The sequence below is a fragment of the Patiria miniata genome, unplaced genomic scaffold (assembly GCF_015706575.1).
Source record: "Patiria miniata isolate m_02_andy unplaced genomic scaffold, ASM1570657v1 HiC_scaffold_25, whole genome shotgun sequence".
Lineage (NCBI taxonomy): Eukaryota > Metazoa > Echinodermata > Asteroidea > Valvatida > Asterinidae > Patiria > Patiria miniata.
The window spans coordinates 6,348,718-6,365,330 of NW_024037064.1; the positions used below are offsets into that span (position 1 = coordinate 6,348,718).

The 16,613-nt window shown below is 37.7% G+C and overlaps 1 protein-coding gene across 1 annotated transcript; it reads left to right on the forward strand.

The window, feature by feature from the left end:
- Positions 1-4,312: 4,312 nt before the first annotated feature.
- On the forward strand, positions 4,313-7,422 carry LOC119732982 (E3 ubiquitin-protein ligase TRIM56-like). Its single transcript, XM_038206565.1, has 2 exons — positions 4,313-4,570; positions 7,031-7,422. The coding sequence occupies exons 1-2, from the start codon at positions 4,321-4,323 to the stop codon at positions 7,420-7,422; spliced, it is 642 nt and encodes a 213-aa protein (XP_038062493.1). The 5' UTR covers positions 4,313-4,320.
- The last annotated feature ends 9,191 nt before the right edge of the window (positions 7,423-16,613 follow it).

The following is a 16,613-nucleotide window of genomic DNA, read 5'->3' on the forward strand; positions in this document are numbered from 1 at the left end:
AAAATCATGAAGCCAGTTCTAAGCCAAAGCCAGGGATTAAGCAAAGATTTCATAAACACAATTAAGATTCTTAAATTGTTGATGATGGAAGTAAGCCTTTATTCACTCAGTTGATTTTGTGTTACTTTTTGCAGTTTCACGTACAGATTTAATTAATAAAACGCTGCTTTTCAAGTCAATTGACTTGTCCAAATGTATCCTAAAGATGAGTGACAAAGCTCATTCTATTAATGTGGTTTCAGATCTTCATTCACAGAATGGAGAATTGTGTTGACAGTGTTCATGAGGTTTATATCTTGACCTCATCAGAGGCAGAGTTTTAATAGTAGAAGCCAAAGCTGGAGACAAAGCCAAGAATTCGTAAACTCCCTGAGATTCTGAAATGTGTTCCTAATGAAATCTACATGTACATGTTGTCCATTATATATAGTACTTTTGATAACAGAAATTTTGAGACAGTTTTACAACCACTTCATCCTTGAGATGTAACCACAAGTATTTTGTGAAACAGTATTGTTTGAATTCATTTTAAGCATACGCATCACCATGATAGTTAGTACTCGATTACTGTTCAATATAGCCTTTATTTACTTAGTTGTTATATTACATTTTGCAGTTTCTGTTTACACATCTGAATTAACGATGCACTTGCAAGTATATTGAAGATAATTCACACATTGAAATGTTTGCTAAAGATGAGTGAAAATTAATTTGGTTTCCTGTCCTAATTCACAGAATTAAGACTCATGTTTACAAGAATGTTTTTATCTTGATTTGAAATTTTGTTGACATTTTTCTCAGACTGTCAAATATCCCTTCAGTTTGAATGATTAGAAATCAATTCAATTGAAGCTTAATTTCAGAAAGCTATACAGCCTCAGTTGCCTTGATTTTGGCCGGACTGCCACCTTGAAAAGGTTCCACACAAATAGCAAATTTCTAATCAAAGTTTTTTCCTAAACAAACCAAACAGATTTCCTCATCATTTCAATAATTTAATTGCACACCTCTGTTTTCATTGTTTTGCATTTTGGTTGCCATTTCAGAAAACTGGACAATAAAAAAAAATCATCACTTCAGTTTGGGTTTTAGAGAAAAAATTATAATTTGTTTGCAAAGTATCAATCTTATTGTAAAAATTAAATGTTCAAGTAGACTTTTAAGTGTTTAACAGTTCACCACTGTATGTAGATCTTAGTAGTCACAACAAGACTTTGTAAACTCCCTTTATGTATATTCTTCAATTGGTTCCTAATAGAACATACATCTACTCATTGTATACTGTGCAATCTCTACATTACATTTTCTGATAATAGAAATTACAGCTTGTACAATTTTAATTATTAAGTTTTTCTGTTAATTTCTGTTAATTTCACAGAAATCATGTTTTTTGTTATTATTTACAAGCTTTGTACATTTGCGTTTATATCAATGAAACACTAATGTGGATGATCATTTAATCATCAAAATGTCTGCTAAAGATGAGCACAAATACTTATCCTATTCATTTGGTTTCCTGTCTGAATTCACAGAATAAAGACTTGTGTAAACTTTACTCTCAAGGCATTACCTTGATGGAAATTTTTATTATTTCTCTTCGAAGGTTACAAATTCTTCAAGTGTAAAAGGTTGCCAATCATTTTAACAAATGTTCAAATCAATGGTATTGAATTTCAGGAAGCTATGGCCTCCGTTGCCTTGATTTTGGACTGACTGCCTCCTTGAAATGTCCTTGCCTTTTCGAGAATTCAATTCCATACCTCTGTTTTCATTGTTTTACTTATTTGGTTGCAATTTCAGCAAACTTCAAAACAATGAAAGAATCACGCCCTCATACAGTTAGAGTTTCAGCAAACAATTAGTCAATTTTGATGACACTTTTCAAACTCTGTTGTTACAATTAAATATTCAAATTGACTTGTAAAATCAGATGTTTGGAAATGAAATGAACAGAAATAAAGTCATTCATTTATTCAGAATAAGAATTCACTTACCACTCTGTAGTTCTTTGTAGTTCTTTGTAGTAGCTCTTTTCTTCATCTAAAAATTAAAAAGAACAATCATGCCTTGAAATTGTTACATTGTTATTCCACATGGAAACCTCGACCTCCAAAGAAACCCACAAAGTGAAGTCTCCTGAATCCAACAGAATCCCACAACTCAGATGAACCATACAACAGAAACTGTGGAATTGGGTTCAAACTTTCACATGTGTTTAACTATTAATGACTGTGTGACGAACGTTTTTCTACAAGTTTTGGCAATTACATATTCATCAACTTATTATTTTTGGATTACTTTGTTTGACACATAAAATAGGCAGACACTTTTATGTGTGGATTCCAGCTGGTCAAATAAATTTCAGATTTCTTGGACCAGTCTGCAAGTCTTCAGAGCCGCTGACAATGTCAGTTGTTTCACCTTTTCATCAGATCCCCAACAAATAAATATGCCACAGCGCCCTCTATTTGCGATGACTCTCCCTTCCTTCATTCCTGAGTGTAAACAGTTTTCAAGTCCTGAACGCATGCTGATTGAGTGTAGTGGGGGTGGTGGAGGGGTGAGATGCTTACTTGTTCATTTGAAAGCCATCCTCTCTTGACAGTGTCTTGATGGGGGAAGTTAGGCATCCTGTTAGCTGCTGTGCCTGGTATGTCCTCTAAGTTGCTACTTGGGATCCAGTCACTGCTGCTCCCTGTGGAAAATATTTAGAAGAAAACCGAGACGATTTATTGAGGAAAATATTCTCTGGACTGGATGACAACTAAAATTTTACTAATCTGCATGTCATGGATGTCCATTGGGTTTAGAAATCACAGGAGTCTATTTTTACATTATTTTTTTCATTGATTGGACTTGACAGTTTTCATATCCTTCTGAGTTGGTTTATATAGCATTTTATAATCAACAATGGTCTTTATAGCTACATTCTTCAATTAGAATCTTTAAGTACAGAGCCAAGAAAATTCGAAACTTTTCACAGTCCTGTTATTTATTTTTTAAAAGCCACCCCCTCTCCATTGGGTGTACCACTGTTTGTTTGGGTAACTTTTGGCAACTCCTCTCATTTGATTTGTTTTGGTTTCCAACTGATCAGGACATAGTCGCCCCTTATAAATTTATGTACAGTCAATTCTGTCGTACTTCATTACACTCAACTTCCCCCAGTAGCACGGATATGCACGGACAAATTTCAAATAGACTGAAAATTCTTGATCAGTATTGTTACAAGATAAAAGAAACTTTTGTGTGTGAGAAATACATGTATGAAGGACTTGATCAAAATATTTTGACAGCTTATTTTATTTGATGGTTGAAAAAAAAACTGAGTGGAATTAAATGTATGTGAGGTGTATGCGATTGAAATTTAACAAAGTGCAGCATGTACATATAAATAGAATGCATGCACCCATCTAAGGTCCAAAACTCAAGTGTCAAGTAAATATGTACACAGATAAACCGATATATACAGATTGTACATGTATACGTATGCAGCACAACAAAAATCCAAAGCTCTATATATATAAACCATGTCACACGACTTGATGACGATACTGTGTTTGTCCAGCGCCATCTTTACCAGATCTGCCCCATCAAAAGCCTCAACTGTTTGTGCTCTTTACGTGATAAACATCATCTTTAATAGATTAGACTGGGGAATTAAAAAAAGGATTAGAAAATATTTTGAATGAGATTAAATGCTAGCTTACTGATACAAGTTTAGGAAATCACAGTTTGCCTGAAACAACAAAATGCGAAGAGTACACACAGTAGTAATGTTCCAACAAAACCTACTAGTATTGAGTAATAACAAGAGTGGAAACAAACCATCAGAGCACTTCAAAATGTCAGAGCTCTTCAAAATTTGACAGGATTTATTTGATGTCCTGTTTCAAAAAGGATAACTTTTGTCTGACTGCTAAAAAGCAATTGAAAAGAAATACTGGTCTTTCTTGCCCAAACTCACACGGACAGTACAGTATTGATGAATTAATTTTATCAACTGAACGATAAATTATCTTACACTCTGCACAAACTGGTTTCCTGCCTAAGGAATGGGTTGGGGCTTATGAAAATGTATTAACAAGTTTGATTGGCTAGTCCAGGAGTAACGTGATTGGATAGAGGCAATGCTTGGGCTGTTGCCGTGTGGTGAGGCCTACTTCGTTGCAGCAAATGAATGTGGAAACATTATTCACGTTCTCAGCTTTCAATTTTGATTTTCTCATCTTTAGATTTTCTTTTGAAGTGTACGCCATCCATGTTTTCTCAGCTTTCATTTTCCCATTAAACGTGTTTTAGTTTCCTTGTCCTTTGAAGATGCCTAAAGCCAATCGGTCAGCCTCAGCTCAAGCATCCGGGAAAGGGAAGGATGCCAGGAAGCTGCGCCGGTCACCTCGTTTGTGTGCTATCCAGTCAGGAGTGCGTGGACGGCAGTCACAGCTGGAGGATGTAACGACTCCGGAAGTGGGATGCCAGCAGCAAGGTTGGGACCGAGCAGAGGAGCCGAAGCTTGACCAAGTTCCTGGACCGAGTAGGGGAAGTGGACCACGCCAACGACGAATCCAGGGTGAGTCTAAGGCTCTAGCATTGCCTACCATGAACACTGAACATTTCTAACTTACTGACTCAGACACGGCTGATCAGGTTAGTGTATTTGGTAGTAATACGAGGCATGACACTTCTGTCACTCACCTTCGCAATAGCCAGCCTGTACCGGCCTCGGCACTGAGTTCCCATTCTTTATACTTAGACCAGACCAGAACTTGTCGGGTCAGGGCAAAGCACCCTCATTTATCAAGTCCCGATTAATGTTTAGGAAACAAATATGAAGCGACAGGTACGTTGATCTGCTGCTTTTATTTAATGACACAGCCGCGACTTCTCTAGTCATCATCCATGAGAGAATCCCGAAGTTGGCACTTGAGAATGGCTCGATCGTCTGCAAACCAGATTTCCCCGTGAAAAACAAAATTGATATCGATAAATGGCTGACAGCATTCCACACTTTTATGGCCATTTATGTGGTGCGTTACCCTCTCCGCGTAGGTGAGCAGATCAAATATGTGGAGACAATGAGGATGGCTGCCTGCCTTTTTAGGGGCTTGGGATGGCACGTGGAGGAGGAACAGTTTTGTCTGCGCGAAGAGGCTAACCCGAGATGTTCCTGGGGGCCACAGGACATGGAGTTGTGGGTCCCGGTGGCGGCCACTACTGTGTCTGCCAGTTCTGCTCAATTTGCACCAACTGACACCGTCAATATTGCGCATCACAACAGAAGTGCAGGCTTCTGCTTTGCTTTAAGCCAGGCCAAAAGTTGCCATTGGGCGATTTGTAAATCTGGTGTACACTGGATCCATCCCATCAAACACCTCAACTATTTGTGCTCTTTGCGTCAAATTGGAAAAATTTGTTTTTAAGTGATTTGGTGGGAATGTAAAAGATGTAAGCAAATGTTGTCAGTTACATTCGTGTATTTTGAATGTGGTTAAATGCTAGCTTACCGATACAAGAGTAGGAAATCACAGTTTGCCTGAAACAACAAAATGTAGAGTATGTACAGTGGTAATGTTCCAACAAAACCTATTTAGTAATAACATGAGTGGTCACAAAACAACCACCATTTTTTTAAAATCCATGTCTTGATTAACTTTTCTCTGGTTACGAAATAGCAATTGAAAGAAATACCGGTACTGGTCTGTTATGCCCGGGTGAAACTCACATAGACAGTGCAGTATTAATTTAAAATAAAATAAGTTATCTCTGTATTATAACCTTTCCAATTTTTTAAAAATACCCTTTGGATACACATAAAATGGCTACAGCTCTAAAGAACATCGAGTGTGACATCTGTCATGGCAGATATACATGTATAAACAGCATAAGAATTGCCAGCACAGCTGTTGTGCAGAATGTCTGGAGAAATACTACACCAGCAGGTATATGGAGGTCAACCAAAGATTCCTTGGCCTGTGTGTTGACTGGAGACAGTACTCTCATCAGAGACACACATTCAAGGCCTCAAAACAAATTTCCATTTGATGGGGATATATTTGAGGAGGTCTCACAATAAAGGTGGTTAGTTCAGTGAATAAGACACCAGAAAAAGATGAGTCTAAATGCAAGAAACACAAGGGTGGCATGTGAGAGATACTCTGCTGAGCTTGTAACTGTAGTAAACCACTGTACACCAAAACATCACTACACTGACTCTGGACAGGCTTCTGTCTCACCACAGACATCCAAGGTCGTCAATTGCTTCTCAAAAGAGGGGGGTGGGGGACATACTTTGACCAGAACAAATGCGAGCGCAAAGAGCAAAACCTAATGGCGTGGGGGCCCAAAAAAATGTATGGATTCTAGATGCTCTGTGGTCTGATGTGAGGCAAATGCTGAATACTTTAACCAATGTTTGAGCACAAGATCATCATTTTAACATAATTAATGGCGTGGCCCCCCCAAAAAAAAATTTATGCATTCTAGATGCTCTGTGATCTGATCTGAGGCATATGCTGAATACTTTAACTATTTTTTGAGCACAAGATCATCATTTTAACATAATTGTTGAGTTTGAAATCATTGACTCAGATATTCTGAGCTATATGTATTTTACAATGTTTATTTGCAGACAGGAAAGGGGTGGTGGTGGGGGAGGGGAAAATGACATCCCCACCACTTTAAAAAGTGGGGACCCCCCACCAATTGATGCCCATGCAGACATCAAAAGATTTGAACACTCTTTGTCCACTTCACCACAAGCTTAATTAGCGGAGGTTTACACAGAACGTCACAAAGACTGTGAAAGCTGTAACAGACAAAGCGGATAAAATAAGAGCTTAGATTACAACTCAAGAAACAAAGATGATTGACAAAACAAACAACTCCAGCAGGATCGCAACAGAACATATGATAAGTATCAGTCAATACTGACATTGATGCTACAAAGTAAACAACATTCGCTGGGGACATCCCAGGATATCATTATAACTGCATCTGACACTGATTTGCTTTCCCTCTTTCCTATCATCAGCAAAGAGCCAAACTCCTCCCCAGATTGATCCCAAGCTTTCATATCTGAGCTTCACCCCGGGTCAGAGGATTGGTGACATCAATCTGGGCAAGCTGGCAGTCAAAGGCAAGTGGGAGATGCTACGTGAGTTTGGTAAAAGAGGAAGTGGTCCAGGAAAGTTTGATGGGGCTCTAGATATTACTGCTACTCAACCTGGTGAGATTGCTGTGGCAGACTATAGGAACAAACGAGTGGTCATCTGCAGCAATGAGGGACAACACAAGGGAACCATTCCCCTACAACGTAAGTTTCTTTCATGCACATGTCCATCAACACAAACTTTCATAATTGTGTGGAAATTAAGTCTTCCATGTGCACATGCAGATCTGACAACTGAGAATGAAAACCAATAAAAAAACTTGCAAGGAATTAATGCGCTGGCAGTGCAAATTTGATTTTGTTCTCCTAGCAACTTAACTCTTCATGTCACCAAAAAAATTCTTATTTAGGGGGTCTGTAACCTTTAGAAAAGAGCGAAGTTACCTTTAGGTTGTTTCACAAAGAAACCAATCTGCCCTGTGAGTAGAGTGTTCTAGGCCTGATCCCTTTATTAAGGGCCCATCAAGATCAGCCTTTGGTTTTCTCTTTGTTCTTCTGTAGTGTTCGTGTTGGTGCTTTGCTTTTGTATGGACAATAATGCAGGCCCAGATAACCCAATAGGCACAGTAAGCACTGTGCCTACATGTACAAGTAGGTCTTACGAACAATTTGGGGGCCTACATTGTTTTTTTTGTACACAAAATTTTGGGGCCTACGAAAATACCGCAGTGTGCCATTAAACACAAAAATAGGCCTACCCACACACACCCAAGTGTGTATTTGCTTACAATTGGGGACCCCTTATTGTCCCTATTTTGCTTGGTCTTTTTAAGACCAAGCAAAATAGGGGTTAACCTTCTGGGGTTAACTGTCAAAGTTTTTTGGTGAATTCAAAATACTGCGAAAGCAGCATGAGTTTTAAAACCAATGGAATTTCTCCCTTACGGTTCAAAGTACATTGTATGAAGACAAAACATTGTAAAACATGCACTGTTGTACAAAGATGTGACAAAAATGGTGATATACATGTACAATGACGTCACAGATTATCAAATAAGAGTGATTTAAAGAGATACTGCATCCTGGAAAGCACCCCATTGGGCTACAAAGAGCATATTAACGTCCACACAAACATCCTTCCTAAACCCTCCTGGATGATTGAGGATGACTGGTGTTTGAAGAAGAAGAGGATTTTGGAGGATTGAGGATGGATGTATTTTTGAGGCAGGACTGTCTGACAATTTTGAAGGATTCAGGTGCTGGGTATCCTTCATTTGAACATGAAGTGCAATTTTTTTGAGGATTTTGAAAGAGGATGCATGCTTCCTGAGGGTTAGGGTTAAAAGTTGGCAGTGTGTGTGTTATTCTTGCAAGAATGAATTTCTGGGGTCATAAATTTTGACTCTCAAAATTGAGCTGTTTAGGTGCAGCGTGAATCCTGTCGCACACGTACACATAGTCTCACACACAGGATACCATATATTTGTGTACATTGAATCGTCTGACATCATGGACACATATACAGTATAAAGCTTGTTTAAACTTGTTTGAACAGTTTTAAACCAAATTTTGTTATTTCAGGACAATGTGCCCCTTCAATGTCAAATCTTGACAACATTAACGTTCAGTATTATAAGGTTCTTTTGATGTGAGGTGGTAGACATTGAAATTGCCTTGAGCATCGTATTTGACTCCCAGGCACAAATCTGTTTGACCTTTGCTTCCAGGGTTATCGGATATGCAATGATCGGGGAGTCAGGTTGGCGTAGCAGTACTTTCCTCGCCTTCCACCGCTGTGACCCGGGTTTGAATCCCGCCTGGGACAATATGTGGATTGGGTTTTCAGTCCCTGTCCGATTCCGTGGGTTTTCCCCAGAATATTCTTCTGGGCTTTTCCTCCCACTTTTAAAACTGTAACTTCTTCTCATTGTCTACTCTCCATTTATCCATCCTGTTATTGGCGCTTGCGCTGTTGGATGTGGCTGAAATAAAATTTAAAAAAATTTAAACAAATAATGAATGTAACTTGAAAACACAAGCAGTTTACTACAATAAAACTTATTCAGGAAATGTTCAATGACAAATAACACTAGACTTATGTGTGGGCAAACACAGGGCTGTTTCGGTAAATTTTGTTCGACATATGTGACATACATGTATTTTCAAGACCATCCAGGAAGGATGTATGTATAATAAATATGTGATGACAGTCTCATAGGGCTTTAAATTATTACATCCCATGTTACGTGATGACATCCTGATGACGTCACATTAATTTTCATCTAAAATTAACTATAACAACCTGCTGCTAGAGGGCGCTCTAACATTTCATGACGTCACCGTTAATTTAGAATAAACGTAGCCACAACATACATCATTGAAAGCAATTCACATCTTTAACCAATTTCAAATTACAAGTCACTTCCAGTTTTAACCGGAAGGAAGGGTCATGTGATTTTGCACGTAATATCAAAAATGAAGACCCTGGATTATTCTATCAATTCCCGCAAAACTCTAGTTTAGGTCTCTCATGGTTGATTTTATATTGATTTTCAAGATTAGATCTACATACATTGATCTATAACGTAACGTCACGTTTATGTCATCGTGACGTCACTTAAATTTTCATCTATAACACATCCCTTTCTAAAACGTACATGCCAGGTTTCAACCAAATCGGACCTGCACTTTTGGAGATATAGGCTTTCAAAATATGAACCTATATTGTGAAGTCACGTGACTGGTGATGTCATAATGACACAGCAGCAGGTGCTGGTCTAAGCGTGTGCCAAAGGCAATCGGGTTGATTTTAGTGCCCAAAGTGCTGGGCACGATGAAAACGTGTACAAATGCTATGGACAAAAGTCTGAAAAAGAAAAAAACAAGAACAAAAAAATAACTTTAAAGAAAACTAGACTTATGTTTGTGGACAAAAACACAGGGCTGTTTTGGAATTTTGTTGTGGCAAGTGACCATGTAAAGTTTCAAGTATAAGTTCCATCCAGGAACTAGTGAATATAATATGTGATTACATTCCCATAGGGCTTTGATTTTTGACATCACATGTGACGTCATAATGTCATGATGACGTCACATTAATTTTCATCTATAACTATATTTTTGTTTGTAAATAACAACTAAGCCATAGCATTCATCATTGAAAGCAAGTTCACATCTTTCACCAATTTTAAATTTCAAGGCACTTCCGGTTCAACTGGAAGGAAGGGTTACGTGATTTTGCACATAATATAAAAAAAAAGGCTGTTTCGGCCAGTTGCCGAAACAGCTAACAAAGGCTGTTTTTTATTGGCCATTGGCCGAAACAGCCAATAAAAACCATGATGGCACCAGTGTAGCTTAAGTAAGCTCTAGCGGCATGTTTCAATAAGTTATATTTTTTTTCTTGGTATTTAAAGATCATTTGTCAACAATTTTTTCAAATTGCTCATAAATATTCTTTGGACAATAAAAATACTTTCTCAAATTTCATAATGCTGACCTCATCAGACTAGAAGTCAATGTCGGGAAACTTTGGAAAAGATGCATTTTGCCAGAAGTAACTTGACAAGTAAATAATAGTTTTTGAAAACTATCAATCCCTAATAAAAGGATGAATTTTTGTTCAAATTCTTAAACGCTTGGACTAAAAATGCTTAAGTTCATTTCTTCCTTTTTTTTCTCTAAAACATACAACTGACGAATATACTGTACCAATGTTTCATGCCCAACCACCCATTTTTTATAGACAAACGCAAACCTCAAGTAAATTCTGACATACGGCAGGCATTAGTGTACTTTTTAAGAACTGAGTTATTAATTCAAAGTTTTAAACTTTTGATAACTAAAAATTGCTCTATATTTTGTTCAATGCTTCATTTGAAAATCTAATAACTTTTTCAGCTAAAAAATAAACATGAAATTAGCACTGAAATTAGCACAGAGGGTACATGAACATCGAGGTACAGGTACAGGTACATGTTCATGTATTTGCAATCAGAGTCTCCAAGACGTTTCAGTTATTCACAACATGTATGGTGGTTGGAGACCACACAATGTTGATGTACTATTTGTACATTACCGGGCTTTGAGGCAGGCCATGTATTCATTAGGTATTTTGTATTTCATGGGGACTGAGAATAGTGACAGTGCATTTACATACTGTGCATATGTTACATTTGAGTTCTTATTTACCCACAGGTCCACAGGCAGTTGCAGCCATCCACAATCCTGAGCAACGCTTGTTTGTGTTGGAAGATGGAAGCAAGTATGTCAAGGCACTCAACATGAAGGACAACACTCTTGACTTCAAATTCCCAACGGTAGCACCGAGTGAGGTTGAGGAGACACAAGTGAACCTAAAGAGCACAACAGTCAGGACAAATGGTATTATTTTAGTAGGAGACATAGAAAGAATGGTGTGGACTGAACACAGACCCACTGATGGTGAGATCCTACACACCATACCAGTGCAGACTCCACCTCAATACCTGGCTGTTGATGACGACACTGATAGAGTTGTGGTCTGTGGATTCCATACAAAGAAAGTGGATATTGCTGACTGTAAAGGTTCTATACACACCACCATCAAACCAACTATCAATGGTGAGCCAGTGTGGTGTGGTGGTGTATGCTGTGACAGCTCAGGCATCTACCTTGCAGTGGACCAAGGTGTGGCTGGCACTGGTCATATTCACCACTATGACCAAGATGGCAGGTTTCTTGATTGCCTGGCTCAGGGTCTGTGTTTCCCACGTGGAATCACATTCACATCCAATGGCCAGCTGGTAGTGGCTGACCTCCACTCAATCAAGATATATCACAAGGTGTGATGTCATCCAACATGACATTGACTAGCAATCATCATCATCCCAAAAGCAAATGTTGAGGATGAAATTGTCCAGTCATTACAGCACCAATCAACATTCATGTCCCACTCATATCACATCTCTCCTCAAAAATCCAAACTGCCAGATCCCTCTGATGTGAACCGTGTTACCATACAAATTCTTAATAAACAGTGCATCAATTACATTATGTTACTATACAAAGTCTTATATAAACAGTGTATTGACTACAGTTACATTTGATTTGATTGGGGGACAATTTGTTTTAATCTTACATGTACATATGTGTGATGACTGGAATCTATTATCTTTGTCTAAATGGTAAATTTGAAAGGAGAGGGGAGTTCAGTGGGTGTTGAGGTGTTTGAATGTAATGACCCCGCCTCCTCAACCCAACACCCCTCCCTCACCCAGTACATGGATTGCCATAAATCTATCCAATACTTACCAATACTTAATCTAAACATTACATTTTCTGATAATATAAATTACAGCCTGTACAATATTAATTATTCTGCATTTCTGTTAACTTCACTTTTTAAAGCCACGTAGGATCATTTGCAGTTACCCAGATAAGTACCTACTGTTTTAATGACAGAAACCTCAAAGTGAAGATAGGACTGGTAACAAATACCCTGTGAAATAATTCCACCTGAAATGGTATTGTCAGAAAACAAACATTGAAGGTGATTTCAAAATGGGGTGCCTACAGAATCCAGTTACGAGATCCAAAGACTTGTGCATTTTATATGTTTTCTCTGTTTTCTCCAAAATGTATAATAGCCACTCAGCTAAGACTTGAACAGAATGCTTGTTATGCACCCTACTTAAAATATTGAGCACTTTTGTTGCTTTGGGAAAAGAAACCTGCAAAAATTAAAGATTACTTAAAAAAATAGTCCTTTTTTGATATTCACTCAGTTTCTTGTCTCATGTTGAACTCGAATACAGAAAATACAGGCAAACTCTTGAAACACTGAAAACACAGACTATCAAAAACAGAATGTGACATTGGTGGCATTGCTACAGCTCTTTGGGTATGGACTCCTTGCACAAGTACCCCCTCAACGGTTACAAAGAGAGAGTTGGGAGACCACTTGAATGCATTGCCAACAGCGCCTGGCACTCATGTGAAGATGTTACAGGTTGGATAGGATTCAGAATAAAATAAGTCATGCGTACTTTGCGCAGTCCGCACATGAACCAGTACGAGCATGTCCCTCCCACTGGGGCTCTCAAAAGTGCTGCAAAGATCTTGAGAAAATGAGGCATCAGATCAAATCATATGCAATGATCACTGTCAGGCAAAGTCACTTACATGTACTGGCTAACAGTCAGGCATTGACTGGCTTGTTCATCAGGCTATAGTTCCAAACCACTCAGTTGGGTTTCACATTCAGTTGGCTTGTAGGACTGCACGGGCTGGCCAACTGACTGGCAGACTGACAGACAGGTAGTCATCAATGGTCAGAAGAGATGAAAGTCTGATGTTGCTCAACTGACATCTATTCAATTCTGAAAAACAAAAATCAACCCAACAAAATTATCATTGGCAGTTTGGAAGTTTATCCTGAACAGGTTGGAAATGATGATTTGGCTGGTACTTTGGCACATTGCTGGCTGTGACTTAGCCTGTACATGTACATGTAAGCCATGGACCATTTGCACAGTTCTGACTATTTCTCTGTAATATGGCTGGAGTTACATACAACCTTCTTGACAGAAATCAACATGAATGGGCATTTTGAGATGGAATAGAAATTATCTGATTTTCAGCCTCACTTCTGCTAAGAACTGCTTGTTCATCTGACCTCAAATTTCCAAACAATTAAAATATAAAAATTCTGGGTTGTCTGGCCTGTAAAATCTAAATCACACTGAATTTACATCCAAGATAAAATTATTTTATGCTAAATTGTCTCTGCTTGGAAGTAACATTGTTAAAGAATTTAGTTGGGTTTGTTGACCTACCGAAGTACAGACAGCAAAACAATTATGACACAGGATCGTAATGAGAATGAAAGACTAGGCTTATCCAGTCAAGGGACAAAATGGGATGAGTGAAGGAACAGAAAGCATTATAATTTACAACCTATTGAAAATATTGCCAATTGATGACTATTGCCAAAATCTGACCTCAACTTCTGTTTAATCGATGGTACATTTAACTATTGAGTCAATTCTAACACAGGAGTCTGTGACTCCAGTATTTGGTGCCCTGAACGTGAACTAGGGATACCTATGGATACCGTTGAATTGGCACTCCACAGAACCAAATTGTTTGCTCAGTCAGGCGGAAATCACTAGAGCAGGAAACAAACTCTCTTTTTTCAACCTAACTTTTCACTCTCAAGGAGTGATTAAAATCAAAGGTGTTATGTGCAAAGTTTGTTCCTCAGAATTTATTCTTTCATGTGATACCAAAATCAAAACTGTATGCGCAAAAACAAGAAAGTTTTAATCTCTGTTTTTATCTGGGGCCTTTTTATCAAACTGCAAGCCATTTCACCGCACGAGCAAAGGCACTCCATACCTCAAATTGAACTCTGAAGCAGGTCACTCAAGTTTTGTAAAGGGACCAATTTGAATACACCACAATGGATTGAAAAACTCTTTTTCAGTTGGTTGATGAGGTATGCATGGGTGCGGCAAACATACCAGCAATGCCAGCTTGGTGTAAAGCAGTGAATATCTGTGTTGAGGGTGTTTAGTGTGTTATTTCCTCGTCCACTACATAGTCGCCTATGGTAAGGAAGGGTGAAATCAGAGTGAACAACTTGACTTGGAGGAATTTGTTGGAATTTTAAAGGAAATATCTGCAGTTGTGAGGTGAGGTGAGCTGATTATATTAACTGATATTTATTGAATGAGTAGCCTCAAGACCAGAGGAATTGCAGTTTGCTTTAGACTGCTGACTGTGCAGTAGTTGTTTCTACAAAGTAATTTGATTCATGGGGAAACTTACTGATCTCAAATATTTGAGTTCCAATCCATATGTGCAAAAATCAAGTTGAAAGGCAAGTATGATCTGTTCGTTCAAAAATTAAATACCATCCATTTTTCAAAGTTTTTTACACTATTATATAATCAATTTTCGTTTAAAAATTAAATCAGCCCCCATCTTGAGTGTGACATCTGCCTGGACAGATACACTCAGCCAATGGTGCTGGATAACCAGCACAGTATGCCTGGAGAAATTACTAAAAATATATGCATTAGTAAACAATTGTAGTTTCAATGCACTGTTTGAGTGTTTCAACATTATGTTGGTCCCCTCCTCTAAAACTCTGCACTTTCACACTCCCACAAAGGTTTGTCTAGATTGAGGACTTCCCGTTGTCTTTCTACGAAAGCCCATTAGCGCCACTGCAAGTATATATGTTGCGGATTATTTAATTTGTTATTACGGATTATTAATTTGTTATTACGGATTACTAATTCGTTATAACAGATTATTAATTTGTTATTACGGATTACTAATTCGTAATAACGGATTGTTAATTCGTTATTACGGATTATTAATTCGTTATTACGGATTACTAATTCGTTATAATGGATTATTTAATTCGTATTTACGGATTATTAATTCGTTATTACGGATTATTAATTTGTTATTACGGATTACTAATTCGTTATTACGGATAATTTAATTCGTTATTACGGATTATTTAATTCGTTATTACGGATTATAAATTCGTTATTACGAATTATTAATTCGTTATTACGGATTACTAATTCGTAATAACGGATTATTTAATAATAATCGTAATAACGAAATAATAATCCGTAATAACGAATTAGTAATCCGTTATAACGAATTAGTTATCCGTAGAAACGAATTAAATAATCCGTAATAACGAAATAATAATCCGTAATAACGAATTAGTAATCCGTTATAACGAATTAGTTATCCGTAGAAACGAATTAAATAATCCGTAATAACGAATTAATAATCCGTAATAACGAATAAATAATCCGTAATAACGAATTAATAATCCGTAATAACGAATTAATAATCCGTAATAACGAATTACATAATCTGTAACATATATACTTGCAGTGGCGCTAATGGGCTTTCGTATCTTTCTGATGGCTTTTGTTTGGGTAACTTTTGGCAACTTCTCTCATTGAGTGGTCGGGCACAATCCGACCAGTCTCTGTTTTTGTTCTGATAAATCTTTCTTTTTTATTCCGGACAATACTTCTCCGCGGCTTTTCTCCTAAACGGTTCATGATATGAACTTATAACTTTCAATATATATCGACCCTCATCCCAAGTGGTGCATATTACTCTGACGTCATGATGACGTCATCGGGTGTCAAATTACAAGGGATTTCAGCTGCAAAAGTGATCAATTACTTTCACCTATTACTCTTGAACAAAATAATCGATGAGGTTTGTATTCCATAATCGGATAGACCATGAATTGATCAGCATTTTTTTGTCGTAAACTCGCTTGACCTTTACTTCTGGTTCTACCGGAAGGTCAAAGTTATGTGAATTTAAAATGAAAACTTTAGTCTGAAATCAAAACAAAGCAGAATTTCTTCCAAACGGTTTACGGTATGACCCAGAAACCTATTGTGAACTTGTACCATGCTACGAAGATGTTTTAAATTTTGTTACGTCACCATGACGTCATCAGGGATCAAATTACAAG